Raw genomic sequence first — 13,829 nt, 5'->3', positions numbered from 1 at the left:
CGTATGACATAATGACACCAAGAAATAGTCTCCCTGTTCTAAATCAATTTATTTGATTATTTTCATATAAATAACAATCGTACATTACGCTGTCGCTCTCACAACTCAGGACTAACCTGGAAATTCTGTTTTGATTCTATAATACAGTAAAGAGTAATTTATGTGATTAACCCTATCTACTTAATGGGTTTAATTTTATTCTGTAAAATGATGGATGAAAAAATTAGGTACCTAAAGATATTTTCATTTTGATTATTTCGTATCTATTCTAATAGGATATAAACAAAAATTTTAACATACAACTTAAAATATCCGTCTCTATTTTTTATTATCGTTATATAAATAATTTCATAAATCAAAGAAACAAATTTCCGGCTGTTGTTGTTGTTTCGAACGAACATATCACGCAGTAACCTTAAACTATCCGCGTGGATAAATAAGTGATCAAAATAAAGATTCTAATCCATCATTTGACATGCAAGAATTAATTGTAAATAGTTTGGCGCCTAAATTCCGCGCAAAAAAGCCTTCGACCGACCGTGACTGTTACGCAAAAAATTTAAGAGGTGGATTCGATCGCGGCGCGCCATTTTCGTTTACAAGTACTTCCAAATTTAATAAACCAGCAGATATCATCATCTTCTATGTAGAATGTCGATGATAAGTTCTGATATGCGCTAAAATTTATATATTAATTAATTTTGATATTAATAAAGGTCAAATATTTAAACAGAAAATCTCATACGTGTTATATATATTTATAGTATACAATAATATTAAATAATTACCTACCTATTTTATTTTTATACATTTAGGATGAATCTTAGGAATAACTTGTTAATTCAAGAATAAATCGACGATCAATATATTTGTATCGTCTTTACGTTATCGTACTTTTACATTAAAGAGAATAATTACAATGCAAAAAAGACTATTTCCAATATGACATTAAATAAACAAATATTTTTAGTAAACACTTTATTTTTTTTTAAGATCAGCTCAGAAGCTATCAATTTTTGGCGATTTATACTTATTATCTTCGTCGAGCAGCCCGCAAGCTATCTGGCGATCGCGTTCTTTGCGTAGAGCCTATGAAAATATTTTTTTTTCCATTTGTTAATATGTTTAGATATATTAAATAGAAATGCCGTACTTAATAAATATGCATATCTTTAGTTAATTTTTATTGTAGTTAGTAAATAATACATTATTATCAAAAAATATATCCCCCTCTTTTTAGACCGTGATTGCGTAGTATTATAATCGTGGATAATAACTGAAGCTTGCTACTTACAGCAGCTTAAATATTATTCCTTTTAGTAAACAGCTCGACGTTTAAATCAACATCGTAATGAAACCTGCATAGGCAAAATATATTATGAGAAACATTTGTCCACACACGACAACCAATCCTCATTTTACAGGATAAGCCTTTACTCAGCAGTGGAATATTTATGGACTGTCCCCTTATCTTATTGTACTTAATGTTTTTTTTTTTGTGAACCTGCTCTTGCTCCACTTTTTTATTATTAACTGGGCCTGATATAATTTAAATAGCAAAATTTTGTTAACAGATAATTTCTATATCTACCTGTGTATAATAGTGTTATTTTATGAGATAAGAACATAAATACTTAGTATATCACAACTAGCTGTGTCCGCGACTTCTGAATTTAAGTTATCTGTACGATACAGCGTGACTTTATTTTTATATATTATTCTAAAATAACAGTTAAAAGCCTAAGTTACTCCTTATTACATCAGCTATCTGCCAATGAAAGTCCCGTTAACATCGGTCCAGGCGCTCCAGAGATTGGCAGGAACAAACAGACAGACAAACAAAAATTGAAAAAATGTTATTTTGGTATATGTACCGTGTATATGTATGTATATGTGCATCTGTATTTATATAAAAAACGGTTATTTTAGTATTATAAACAGACATTACCACGAACCGCATGAACTGTTTTGTTTTGGCTTGACACTCTTTGAAATCCTCAATATATGTGTAACATTTCCTGGGTCCACGGTCAAAGCCGTAAGCTTCTATGCAGTCCATCATGTCCATCTCTTGAGTAGCACATTTACCTAGCAACTGATGATTCAACATACCGCCGGTTATGTCTGTAAAAATCGTTCGTAAAAATGGTGACACTTGATCACCCATATTTTAAGACCTAAATCTTAAGAATTTTAAAGCAATAATAGTTAATGTGTATCTTTTTGCAGTTACTTTGACTTTTGTTATTTATTTATTTTTTAAATTGTCAAAGTAGTTTTTATTTGTCATATTGGTACTCTACAGTAGTTAAAATTTTTGGGCATTGTGCATCATACGATCGTGCTGTCTGTGTGATCATATAGGTATTCTAAAAATACAAACTTTAGGTTACACTATATACTGATTGTGACTATAGCCATCCGACATACTAACATACTAACGTCGCATTCTAGCGTAGAATTTTAGCGTAGTCAAATATAATAGGAACTGGAATTAATCAATGACAATTACATTTAGAAACAGACATTTTTAAAACAGTATTTGTTTATTAATTATTTATTTAGAAAATTTACGTATTTAATAATAACAATAAAATAATCGAAAATGAATTACTGGGCGAACACTAGTGTCCGTTAAACGCTGCTCTTAAATTGCTTTATATCAATGTTTTGATATTTCATAAGTCATCAGGGGGAAAAATCATCTTGAGTTTATCTGCATATGAAGGATAAAAATCTACCACAATTGAATCCACTTATCCACTATGGCAGATTTTAGGTATAATTTATTCCAATAAAAGTAGGAAAAAACCTTAGATTTACGTATTTTATGCGATTTGCTAATAACTCAGCAAATATTGCGTGCTACTAAGAGTTTATGATTAATATATCTTTATTTATAATACAACACTATTACATTTAACTACTTATTTATACTTTAATTTTGCTTTAAAATTCCGATAACAGTTTCGTCCACGTTCAAAACGCCATTTTTTCCTAAATCCATAGGGAATATCATATTAATCAAGCTCTCGACCAAAGATAACGCGTCACTTTGCTGTTAAATGTTGTTTATTTACCTTTTTCCTTTTATGGTTGAAATAGAGTATAGGCTCCAAACTCTCTCAAGTTCTTCTCAATAGTGAGACCTAAGCGCAGCCATGGCCCGCGGGACATTTAGTGACTGTTGCTTCTTTGTACAATTTGTTTATATGGAAAGTGACATTAGAAGGAAGAATATTATTTGAATAATTGTTATAATTAAATAATATATATTCTTTCAGAAATAATATTTAAATTTACACACAAGATGGTGAAATTATAATTAATGTAATTTTAAAAAAAATAAACTTTTTTTTTTAGTTGTTAAAATAGTGTAACTTATGCGCGACTGAACCTTCAGTTTCAACAAAACGGATCGAAGTATTTGCCAAAGTAAGCGAAGAAATAGAACAAACTGTTACGATTGCGCTAGAGGACCATGTAAGAGATGTAGCGTGGGGCCGTAAAACGAGCCCGTACGCTTATTTGATTATTTAATGAAAGTAGTTGTCATTATAAATTTCTTGAGAAGGCAAAAATATTTTAAAGTAAATATCATTTAATGTGACAGTCACCATAAACATAATTTTATTCACTTAAGCCAATCTTGAACTAAACTTCCTAGAGTTTCTGCCTTGGCTGAAGATTGTAGCAATAGTCAAACAGCTTCGGCTTTGGTCAGAAATCATGATAATGAAGTAATAAGTAACATCAATTAACAAGGATGAGTAAAGAGTCTTGGCTACAAATCACATAATAGTAAGCACATAATTAATTGCCTATTATCATGAAATTTAATATTATAACTAAATAAAAAATAAGGTAATTGATAAATCCTATATTGTTTTTTTATTTATGATACACATAATTATATCTACACAATCGCAACATGGTTTAGAAACTGTCAACCCTTGGGCTTAAGAATTTTTCATCTCCTTTAAGTTTTCCTTCAGCAATCTGTCTCTCTCTTTCTTTTCTTATAGCCTGAAAATATAACAAAAACTTCTTTAGAAAAAACAATACTACAATCTTATTTTATTCATAGAAGAATCATTTTAATTTTTTGTACAATGTAGTTTATAACAATAAGGAAAAGAATATGTCATATCATTTAAATACTTCAAATAAATTATTGTTAAGTAACAAAACTCTAACCACAAATCTCTTAAATTGTTTAGTTTTTGTTTGGCATTCATGGAAGTCATCAAATAGCTCCCCACATTTGACCCGTCCACGGTCAAGGCCATAAGCTTCAAGGCAGTCCATGTAGCGCATCTCCTGTTTCTGACAATTGCCTAACATCTGATGCGATACCATGCCACCAGTGATATCCGTAAACGGAGAACGAAAGTATGGTGAAATCGACATTCTCCACCTGAAATAGAGAACAAATTTGGAGTAAAAAAAATGTGTCTTTCTATTCATGTATATTTATTTATTAATCCAAGAAGAGTGAAATAAAAAAGATGTAATTCCACATACTTCAAGTCCTTACTTTTTTGGTAAACAACTGGAACCAAAAAGGCCAGTCTATTCAAACTCTCATCTAATCAGTCAACTGATGGCAATCTGATATGACTAAAGCAGTGTTCCTGGGTACAGGAGTGTAACACTGACTGATGTCTTACGTGTTGCTAAGAATTTAGTGAACAACAGATTCAATACTTTATACCGACCCGTAATTTTAGCCTAAGACATCGAGATCTGCAACTGTATAAACTAGTAACTAAACCTACAATTCCAGCAAGCAAAATACATTACATTAATAATAATCATATTTATTCACGTGTTCTGTACTATCCTCTTTTGTTTTCGTTTTATTAATAATTGTACAACATAAAATCAAAACAAATTTAAAGAAGGTTAAGGAATTACGTAAAGAAATTATAACAGAATAGTGAAATTAGTCTTTATTGTCTATTTAAAATCCAGTCTCTTCACAATAGTTGGGACAAAATATTTAAACTATTACCTTTTAATTAAACACTGCTGTTAAAATTTTAGTTATGCAGTGATTTTTGTAAAAAACAAATGAAATTCTAATTAAATTGGTATTTATTTCGAGACTGAATCTGAAATAATGGGTAGGGTTGCAAAGAGCAAAAAATCAAAAGTCAAAACAATTATCATAGATTACTAGAAAAGTCATTAAAAAGTCATCGTCAGTAACATTTAATCATTTTTTTTTTGTTATTAACAAATAAGGAATATTAATTGTTTCATCATTTTTCTTCCGTCTTTCACTCTTTTCCATAAAACTTACTTCTCTCAACTAGTCTAGTTGAAAATGACTAATTAATGTGTGAGAGATGAGCCATCCTATAGATGTACGAGTATCTGCAAAAATAAGGTATAATAATCAGAATTCTTTAAATGCAAAAAAAATAAATGAAAATAATAAAAGCCAGAATAAGAAAATAAAAAATTGATGAAAATATTTCTATCAATTTTTCACAATGGAAAATATTTCTATCAATTTTTCACAATCGTAACAAAGAATTTATTAAATTCTTTGTTGCGGTAAAAAATTAATACACAGAATAACAAAATGTATTAACTATTTAAATGACAAAACGGTTAATATGATATTTCAATTTGTTACAACTGTGTGTATATAATCAAAATGTAATCCAATTTATTTTGATTATTTTATTATTGGATATTCACTCTCTATAATAATCTAATTATAAATTTACATTTGCATTTTTTACCCATTTTGAACCAATAATAATAGTTTTATTTATACCTTCAAAAGTGTTATTTTGAAATTCCAGTTAGAGACTTAATTTTTTTATTTTTGCCTCGATCTTCTACGTTACTGAATATTGATAAATTGCAAAATTTATATTTTATCAGTGATGTAATTGTAAAAAAAGGTATTACATTTGTTTTATTAATCAAAACCTATTTATCTATACTAATATTATACATGCGAAAGTAACTCTATCTGTCTGTCTGTCTCTGGCTCTTTAACGGCGAAACGATTAAACCGAATTTGATGAAACGAGGCAACCTTGAATTCTAAGAATATTTTTTATGCCTAACATCCGAAAACCGATAACATAGAACTCTGTGCATAAAATAATAATAGATAAGGTAACTAAGATCTCTTGAGTATGGTTAATAAAGACGCGTGAAAAGTAGATTTTTTATATTTGGGATCGACTTGATATGTTTCGAATTTTGAAGTCGATTTATTATTTCTGGAAGTCATCTTTTTAATTATTTGTAATATAAGATTTACTAAGTATTTTAAAATCTTATTAAGTAACACACTGAAGAATTGTTTCTATATTTTTTATAAAATGCACTCAAATATTAAAAATGTTTTACATTAACACGGCGCGGCGTGATATAGTGCAATCTTATTGTTTTAACTCTAGGTATTGAAAGGAAGAAAAAAGTCGATTAATGAAAAGGTTACAAACAATATTACCATTGGTTATTAAGTACTTATTGTAAAAAGAGGAATAAAAATCGATTATTTTCAGTAAAATAACGATTGTTAACAAGTCAGATTCGCACTCGAGACTCTTGAATCGACTTTCACTTTTCTATCTTACTCTTCACTTGGGTCTTATCATCTAACATGTTTCGCTGTTGTATATAATCTATAGTCTATACTCAATACTCATCGCTCTTTATGTATTTATGATCAAATAAATTTAAAATAAGTTCTGTGTTATTAATTGTCGGTGATTGTATAGTATTAATTTAACAATTAACATTAATATTTGTTAACTTTTGTCTGGTTGTTTGTTTCAACGATTGACGACGAATTACGATCAACACAGTCAACAATAATATAATATACAAATATACACAAGGTATAATAAAAAATATATTATATTTGTATTTTAAGCATGGCCAGATACAATAATGAAAACGATAGTGATAAAATAGATCCTTCAACCGTAGCATCTGAGCTAAAATCAAATATTAAACAAGTAAGTATTTTTTCAAAATTTTATTTTGTATGAATTAATTAAAATTAAATTATTATTAATTCTGATATCCCGATTAGGACATTATCAAAGAACTGTTACATGGTTCATTTCAAGATAATAAAACTAAACTGGGAAATGAAGCTCTGACCCTGGTAGTGGAAATAGCAAAGTGTCTTGTTACCGAGACTTGCCTGAGAGCTTCAAGTGAAGCTTTGCGTGATGGGAGTGACAAAGTTGATTTTGAACATGTTGAAAAGTGCCTACCACAACTGGTAAGAAAAAAAGATGTCCCAATAATTTGTCTATTTAACTACAATGTTTTATTAACATGTTGAATGTGAAAGGTATATTTTTGTAATCCTCACTATGCTACGTTTATACGCTTGTGTTTTTCTTAATAAACGATTTATTTAATTTACTATATAAATCAAAAGCCATGACTTCTACAACATAATCAGTATGTTCGGATTCTGTGTAATTTTTGATTAAAAAATTGAAACAAGAAAGACAAATGAAAAATTTGAAGAAACAGTTTAGGGATTGACATTCAACATGTTAACTAGATTTTATTGTACCTTTCGGACTTACAGACTTCTTATCCTACCAGTACAAGCAAGACAGTGCATAAAAAATTTTCTTAAAAGAAACTTTTTGGGTCACTTTTAACCACTTAGAATATGTACTGCTTCTTATCCACAGTTTTATTTATATTTTAAAAAGAAAATATACTTGTGTATGAAGGTATTTGTATATTGGCATTCCTTTAAAATACTTTTATTATTTCAGATGTTGGATTTCCCATAGTTTCCCATATGATAGGAGATTTCGTCAATTTTAGAGAAGCAATTGGTGCTCAGAGTACTTATCTTATATTTTTATGGTGTGTTACACGAGAATATTAACACATTAAGAAAAAATCTGTCAAAAATTTATTAACTAAATGAAAAATTGATCTTAATAATTTGCAATGCACCTGTCGAGCATTTTAAATAAATCTCATATTTTTGTAGCAAAACAATCTCATATTTTTGTTGTCATTAAACAATTTTAAAATTAGTTTCAATGAAATTTTATTTTGTATAATAATAATAAAATGTATTATTTTATTTTGTTAATGTGTAACCATTAAGTGTCAAAAATTATAGTTATATTTCCAAAATATAAAATGTATTTTATTTTATTCTTATTTTGTTTTTTTTGTATTATTCTTAGTCTTACTTTGAATATTAGTATGAGCAACACAAATTATTGTTTCACATAAAACAGTTTTCCCTCAGGGTGTTCAACTGATGTGCTATTGAAAAATCAACTGATTTTTTACAAATTTTATTATACAAATGTTTCAGTGTCTGCTCTGTAACATTCAGAGATCTGTACAAGTTCTTATTCACACAACAAATAAGGATATTGTCTTATCATAAAAAAGTTTCACATCAATCCCAGACTACTGATTAAGTAATAAATATTGTAGTTATTAATAATAAGCAATTAAGTTTGCACATATGAGACATCTTAATTATAAAATTACAATAAATATAGTTTTTAACAGTGATTCAGTCCATCAGGATATCCACAGCATATCCATTTCTTAAACTCTTCGAATTACTAATAAGTTGTGATAATTTAATGAAGTCTTTGAAAACTTAAAAAGTTCATAGATTGCCTTAAAAATAGTTACAATCTTATGACAATCAGATATAGTTATAAATTAAATTGCCATATTATGACAAAAAAAAGCACTCAACAGTGATGAAGTGTTTAGAATATTGTCGGCTAAGGCGGTTATTCTCAAGGAGACTCCAACTGTGCACAACAACTAAACCCTCGGTATCATAGTCAGTGCCAAGCGTTTTTATATTCAGACTGACAGCATTTGAACCTGGATCCTTGTGATCTGCACCATATTAAGTCAGTCACTAGACCAACGAGAAATTTCACAGTAATATTATGACGGTGTCTTAAGTTGAGAAAATAGAACAAATCCCTGTAATTGTAAATTAATATGCACATTATAACATTTTTTTATAAACAAAATTATTTTTGGGGCAATATAATTTAACTATGTGGTAATGGGAAGTGCAGTTTTTGTAAAAATAAACAAAACAATTGAGTCAATATACATCATAAGTCTAGATACATCCAAATCACATTTACATAAATACATTGTTGTATTATATATACTAATGAATCTATCTGATTAGTCATACAGGTTCCTCAAAGAATAATATTATATTTAAAAAAAAAACACACTTAAATGGCATATAATTAAGATCATATTATTAACGAATTATCAAAAATATGTTAACTTAAACATTTTAGATACCAGTAACACTTTTTATATAATATATTTTGACTATTATTTATTAAAGAGATGTTTTGATCATAATTTTTCTGTAACAATTAATTGCTACGTCGCTCTATATGAAACCTACTAATTAGTAACTATTATTGTCTACATCTACAAGCTGTATTTTACAGCACGAGATTTGGAACCACTGAGATACAGTTGTATTTATAAAAAAATATTTATAGGCGGATGTACAATATAACTGCCAATATTTATAATGTATAAGACTTCTAAGAATGCTTTATAAAAATAGTACATTTTGCGTTTTAATATATTTAGTACTGCATTTCAAGGGTACTTAATGTAATGATAGTATCTTCATACAATGACAGGTTTATGCCATTTAATATTTTGTGTATTCAGTATGCCAGCATATTCAGATCTAAAGGATGAAGTTTATAATTGCGTTTCTAGTGTGTAATTTATAAATGACATTTTAAAGATTTATTCTCTGATTGATTTTTAAAACTGTAAACCAATTATAACAGTACCTGCTAAACAAATATATTGTATTACAGTTCAGTATAACTAGTATAAAGACTATAAAAACCAAAATTTGTGAAAAATTATAAAATAAAAAGTTAGGTAATTTTATATATATTTACAGTTCATTTAAGTTTTTCGAGATGGTCCATTGTTGTATACTTTAGTACAAGTAGTTCTAACCCATCCTCAGTCCGTGTTACTATAAAGACAGGGACATTATTTTTTAAATGTTAAACATAAAATAGAACCAATGCCTAGATAACACTGTGAATAAAAATAAGTAATATTTACAATACTGATCCAATTGTAGAGTTAACTAATTAACCACTACTAGCAGTAAAAATTTCCAAGGCATCTATTTTCTAGAGTCTTGTAAACAGTGTGTAAAAATTCACAGCCACATCAAGAGATGCAAAAGGGAATGCAGCCTGTGGGAACACACTTTGATATTAAGTATGCAACATCATCACACACTTGTAAAGTCAAACATTCTGACTATATTTAAGGTAATAAACAAATTACATACTACATTTAACTCTAATTAGTAGAGGCAGAAACACAGCACCAGGAAAACTACCCCTTACTCTAGAATAAGTCCATATCATCATTGCACATAACTTCTAAGAAATCATCATCTTCATATTCCTGTATGTTACGTGTCAATGTCCGATCAGGTAGGGGTGACCGTGGTCGTGATGGGGATGGTGGTTGTTCCGTGTGCGAATGTGCGTCAGTGTCGCTAGAGCCCTCACGTGCGTCTGTCGCCGGCGATGGTGGTGGATTGGAACCGTGTTCAGATTGTACTGTTGCTTCACCCCGTGAAAGTAATGAGGGTAATTCTGAATCTACAATTAATTTTATTGTTATATTATAATACATATACAAATTAATGAAAAGTGGGGATATGGAAAAATACTATATCAACTGGTAAAATAATGACACATTCATCATTAATTATCTATTCTGACCATGTTAGTTAAGTTTAATCTTATATATGTATAATAAAATATTTCCAGATGGTAGTTGAAAACGATTTTTATTGTAGGGACATATATTTATTTATATAGTAAAAGAGCTAGGTGTACCTGTAAGACTTTGTTTTAACTGTTCCATAACTTTTTGACGACTCTTGGCACGTGTTTTTTTAATCTTTCGAGCTGTTTCTTTCCGTTCTTCATTAAATATTTGATTTATCATACTTTGGGAGATATCATCATCACGTTTTAATAAAAAGAAATAAATACCACCAGGGGTTCGCCTTCTTGTACCATTCTGTAAAACATTTATTCACATTATTTTAAATGGGTATTATCATAGTTTTAACTAGTATATTTGGGAAAATAATGCTGTCATGTTTATGCTATTAATAAAAAAAAACATTATTTGTTACTTCAATTTATCACTGATTACTTTTCATGCCTGGATTAATTGAATAAATGAAAAACAAGTAACTAATAAAATTAAGTATATATTATTATAATTGAAATAATTTGATTTTTAAAAACATCAAAGGTATTTATATTATAATAAATGGTTTGTGACTAATAGCAATAAAAAAGGCCAAATAAAGAATATTATGAAATATTACAATATTATTCCATTACCTTTAAAATTTAAATGTACACTTACCATTACAAGCATTCCACCATCTGCCTCTATTCTCTGTGTTTCTTTGTATATTTCTATAGCTTTACTGACACCAATCACCTGCACAATCCTACCTAAAAAAATTTATTAAAAGTAAATTTTTCACTTTTTCCATTACTTTAACATAACATTTATTTATATAAACCAAGCAAATTCTTAGAAATATTTATATAGATTCATAGAGCTAAATGAAGAATATAAGTATATAAGTTCTATTAAAATTACTTAACTTTATCAGACCCTTGGGAAGTAAATTAATCTTATAATTAATTAATTAAATTTTGCATATCTTACCCACTAAGTCTTTCTTTTCTTCTAACAACTTCTCAGCAATTTCATTGGCTATTTGTTCTGTAGGGTGATCGGCTGTGACAAGTAAATCTGGTAAAATTCTTGGTTTTTGTTTCTCTTCTAATGGCAGCTCACTGTTTACTCTTTTACCTAACCTTAGTTTTACATTAGATCTATCTGAAATACTTCTTTTATTTGTGGACTGATCTTTATTCCTGTATTCATTGCTGTTTGTAAATACCTTTTTATTAGAAATATAGTCATCATTTAATCTGTACTTAATTGTGTAATCATAAGATTCAACACCATATCTACTTTTCTTTGTTACACCACAGGTGACCATATCCTCTGTAAGAAGATCTTCCTGGAATACAATATTTAGATGACAAACAATAGTAATTTCATAACTTTATTATTTATTCATTTATGTATTGTTAGCACTGTCAAATTGACAAATTTATATTTACTTAAGTAGGATTACACTACACTATGTATTATCAAAATATTTAGCTTTAATGTTTCATACTGACATCTCCATCAGACTTGACTTTATTGATTGATTTTAAAATGTTTGGTTTAATAATAATGATCACAAAAAACTATTGAACTATGAACTTGTTTACCTGTAATGCTTTACACCAAATATTATATTTGTCCTTTTTGCCAGTGGGAGTTTGTGGTTGCGGGCGTCGAGGTCTTAGTTTAGTCCGTTTTGGCCGTCGACGGGGTTCTTCGTCAGAATCCGAACCTGTTGACTCCTGAACAGACTCCTCATCACTTTGTTCATCCTGAATCTGCATATTCACTAGAGAAGGCGGGTTGAAGGCTTCAGGTCGTGCCAAGGGGATGTATGTACCCTCTTCCACGTCAGAATCTTCTAACTATGATAAAAGATACAACAATGATAGAATAAGTCTCATAAGATTTCATCGCTTATATACGAGACCTGACAAATAGATTCAAAGTAGATATCAGACTGATTTAAGTAATTTTTTAACTGATTAAAAATTGCCAAGTTACACAATGATTAAGAAAAATGTATTTTTAAAACAAGTTGTCCAAAAATTACAGTCTAAAAGGTATTATCATACCTCGCCATCTTCAAGTTCATGGGACACCTCGACATCCAATTCTCCTTCTGTGGTAGACATCATAATTGGTATGTATATTCGAATTTGAATAGTAATTGCACATGAAAGTGTTTTACAAAATGCAATAATTCCGCCTTAGATTTCTGTCGCTGGCTTTTTGAGCTGTCATTTACAGGAATAGACAATAAATGTACTCATTGTCAAATTAAAAATATTCTAAGTTTGTAGGGTTTCTTTTGTAATAGATAACAAGAGGGTTGGCCAATATATATAAAAAAGTATTTAAATATATTTTTTTTTACTGAATAAAAGGTAAGCATATTTTCAGGCACAAGGTACTAAGAATCTTAATGTTCATGGTTGGCGATGTGCGATATGGATATACTTTTATTCATAACGTATTAATGTATGTTTAATGGTAACTTTTAATATAGACTTTTAGTTGAGGAGGAAAATCCAATTTTTTTACTAAATAAATTTTGTTAACAGCGGATAGCGCATTTGAGCATAGATTCCAATTTGTTTTTTTTTTAAATAAAATAAAATATTTTTAGTCGCACATTGAGGCATAGTTGGCAAAAATTTGACTTAGCAAATAAAGTTATTATCCCTTGAGAGCGGTCCGAAAAGCATATTTCAAAAACATGCAAATAGAATTAATTTTAAAATTTCTAATTTTTTTTTTACGTTGACACAATAATGATTTGTGACTTTGTGTCATTTAATGACTTGTTACAATCTCAGAAGTTTACATATTTAGCTACATTTTTAGCTGTTTATAAATAACACCATTAAGAATAATTAAAATTTCAAAATATTCTTTTACAATAAGACATATAGTATAGAAGATTTTTTTACAAAAATTGTATTTACACTGACAATGTAAAATATTATTTTATTTTAATACATATTATAATTATTAAGAAAAATTGATCGTGACTATTACAGCATTCATGTAAATCTCATTTTAATACTTAA

General features: G+C 28.7%; 3 protein-coding genes across 3 annotated transcripts; 1 reads left to right on the top strand and 2 right to left on the bottom strand.

The window, feature by feature from the left end:
- Positions 1 to 3,865: 3,865 nt before the first annotated feature.
- On the bottom strand, positions 3,866 to 5,141 carry LOC125070259 (NADH dehydrogenase [ubiquinone] iron-sulfur protein 5). The gene is made up of 3 exons (XM_047680052.1): positions 5,015 to 5,141; positions 4,198 to 4,417; positions 3,866 to 4,026 (listed from the first exon to the last, which is right to left on the bottom strand). The coding sequence occupies exons 2-3, from the start codon at positions 4,408 to 4,410 to the stop codon at positions 3,937 to 3,939; spliced, it is 303 nt and encodes a 100-aa protein (XP_047536008.1). The 5' UTR covers positions 4,411 to 4,417; positions 5,015 to 5,141; the 3' UTR covers positions 3,866 to 3,936.
- Positions 5,142 to 6,623: 1,482 nt separating this feature from the next.
- LOC125070261 (centromere protein X-like) lies at positions 6,624 to 8,143 on the top strand. Its single transcript, XM_047680053.1, has 3 exons — positions 6,624 to 6,989; positions 7,067 to 7,261; positions 7,776 to 8,143. Exons 1-3 carry the CDS (start codon positions 6,906 to 6,908, stop codon positions 7,791 to 7,793), a joined length of 297 nt encoding a protein of 98 aa, XP_047536009.1. The 5' UTR covers positions 6,624 to 6,905; the 3' UTR covers positions 7,794 to 8,143.
- Positions 8,144 to 8,299: 156 nt separating this feature from the next.
- Positions 8,300 to 13,019, bottom strand: LOC125070243 (phosphorylated adapter RNA export protein). The gene is made up of 6 exons (XM_047680027.1): positions 12,852 to 13,019; positions 12,384 to 12,641; positions 11,764 to 12,124; positions 11,452 to 11,543; positions 10,908 to 11,094; positions 8,300 to 10,667 (listed from the first exon to the last, which is right to left on the bottom strand). The coding sequence occupies exons 1-6, from the start codon at positions 12,912 to 12,914 to the stop codon at positions 10,408 to 10,410; spliced, it is 1,221 nt and encodes a 406-aa protein (XP_047535983.1). The 5' UTR covers positions 12,915 to 13,019; the 3' UTR covers positions 8,300 to 10,407.
- Positions 13,020 to 13,829: the final 810 nt, after the last annotated feature.

Source organism: Vanessa atalanta, chromosome 17, assembly GCF_905147765.1.
Source record: "Vanessa atalanta chromosome 17, ilVanAtal1.2, whole genome shotgun sequence".
Taxonomy (NCBI): domain Eukaryota; kingdom Metazoa; phylum Arthropoda; class Insecta; order Lepidoptera; family Nymphalidae; genus Vanessa; species Vanessa atalanta.
This window is presented reverse-complemented; position numbering and strand designations above follow the sequence as displayed.

What these genes read in the sequence shown, in the direction of transcription:
- LOC125070259 (XM_047680052.1), bottom strand. Translation starts at nt 4,410, where the DNA reads ATGTCGATTTCACCATACTTTCGTTCTCCGTTTACGGATATCACTGGT. An exon ending in AACAATTTAAGAGATTTGTG is followed by an intron (nt 4,027 to 4,197) that starts GTTAGAGTTTTG and finishes TTATATTTTCAG; the next exon opens with GCTATAAGAAAAGAAAGAGA.
- LOC125070261 (XM_047680053.1), top strand. Translation starts at nt 6,906, where the DNA reads ATGGCCAGATACAATAATGAAAACGATAGTGATAAAATAGATCCTTCA. An exon ending in TAAAATCAAATATTAAACAA is followed by an intron (nt 6,990 to 7,066) that starts GTAAGTATTTTT and finishes TATCCCGATTAG; the next exon opens with GACATTATCAAAGAACTGTT.
- LOC125070243 (XM_047680027.1), bottom strand. Translation starts at nt 12,914, where the DNA reads ATGATGTCTACCACAGAAGGAGAATTGGATGTCGAGGTGTCCCATGAA. An exon ending in TTTGGTGTAAAGCATTACAG is followed by an intron (nt 12,125 to 12,383) that starts GTAAACAAGTTC and finishes ATTGTATTCCAG; the next exon opens with GAAGATCTTCTTACAGAGGA. An exon ending in AGAAAAGAAAGACTTAGTGG is followed by an intron (nt 11,544 to 11,763) that starts GTAAGATATGCA and finishes AAATTTTTTTAG; the next exon opens with GTAGGATTGTGCAGGTGATT.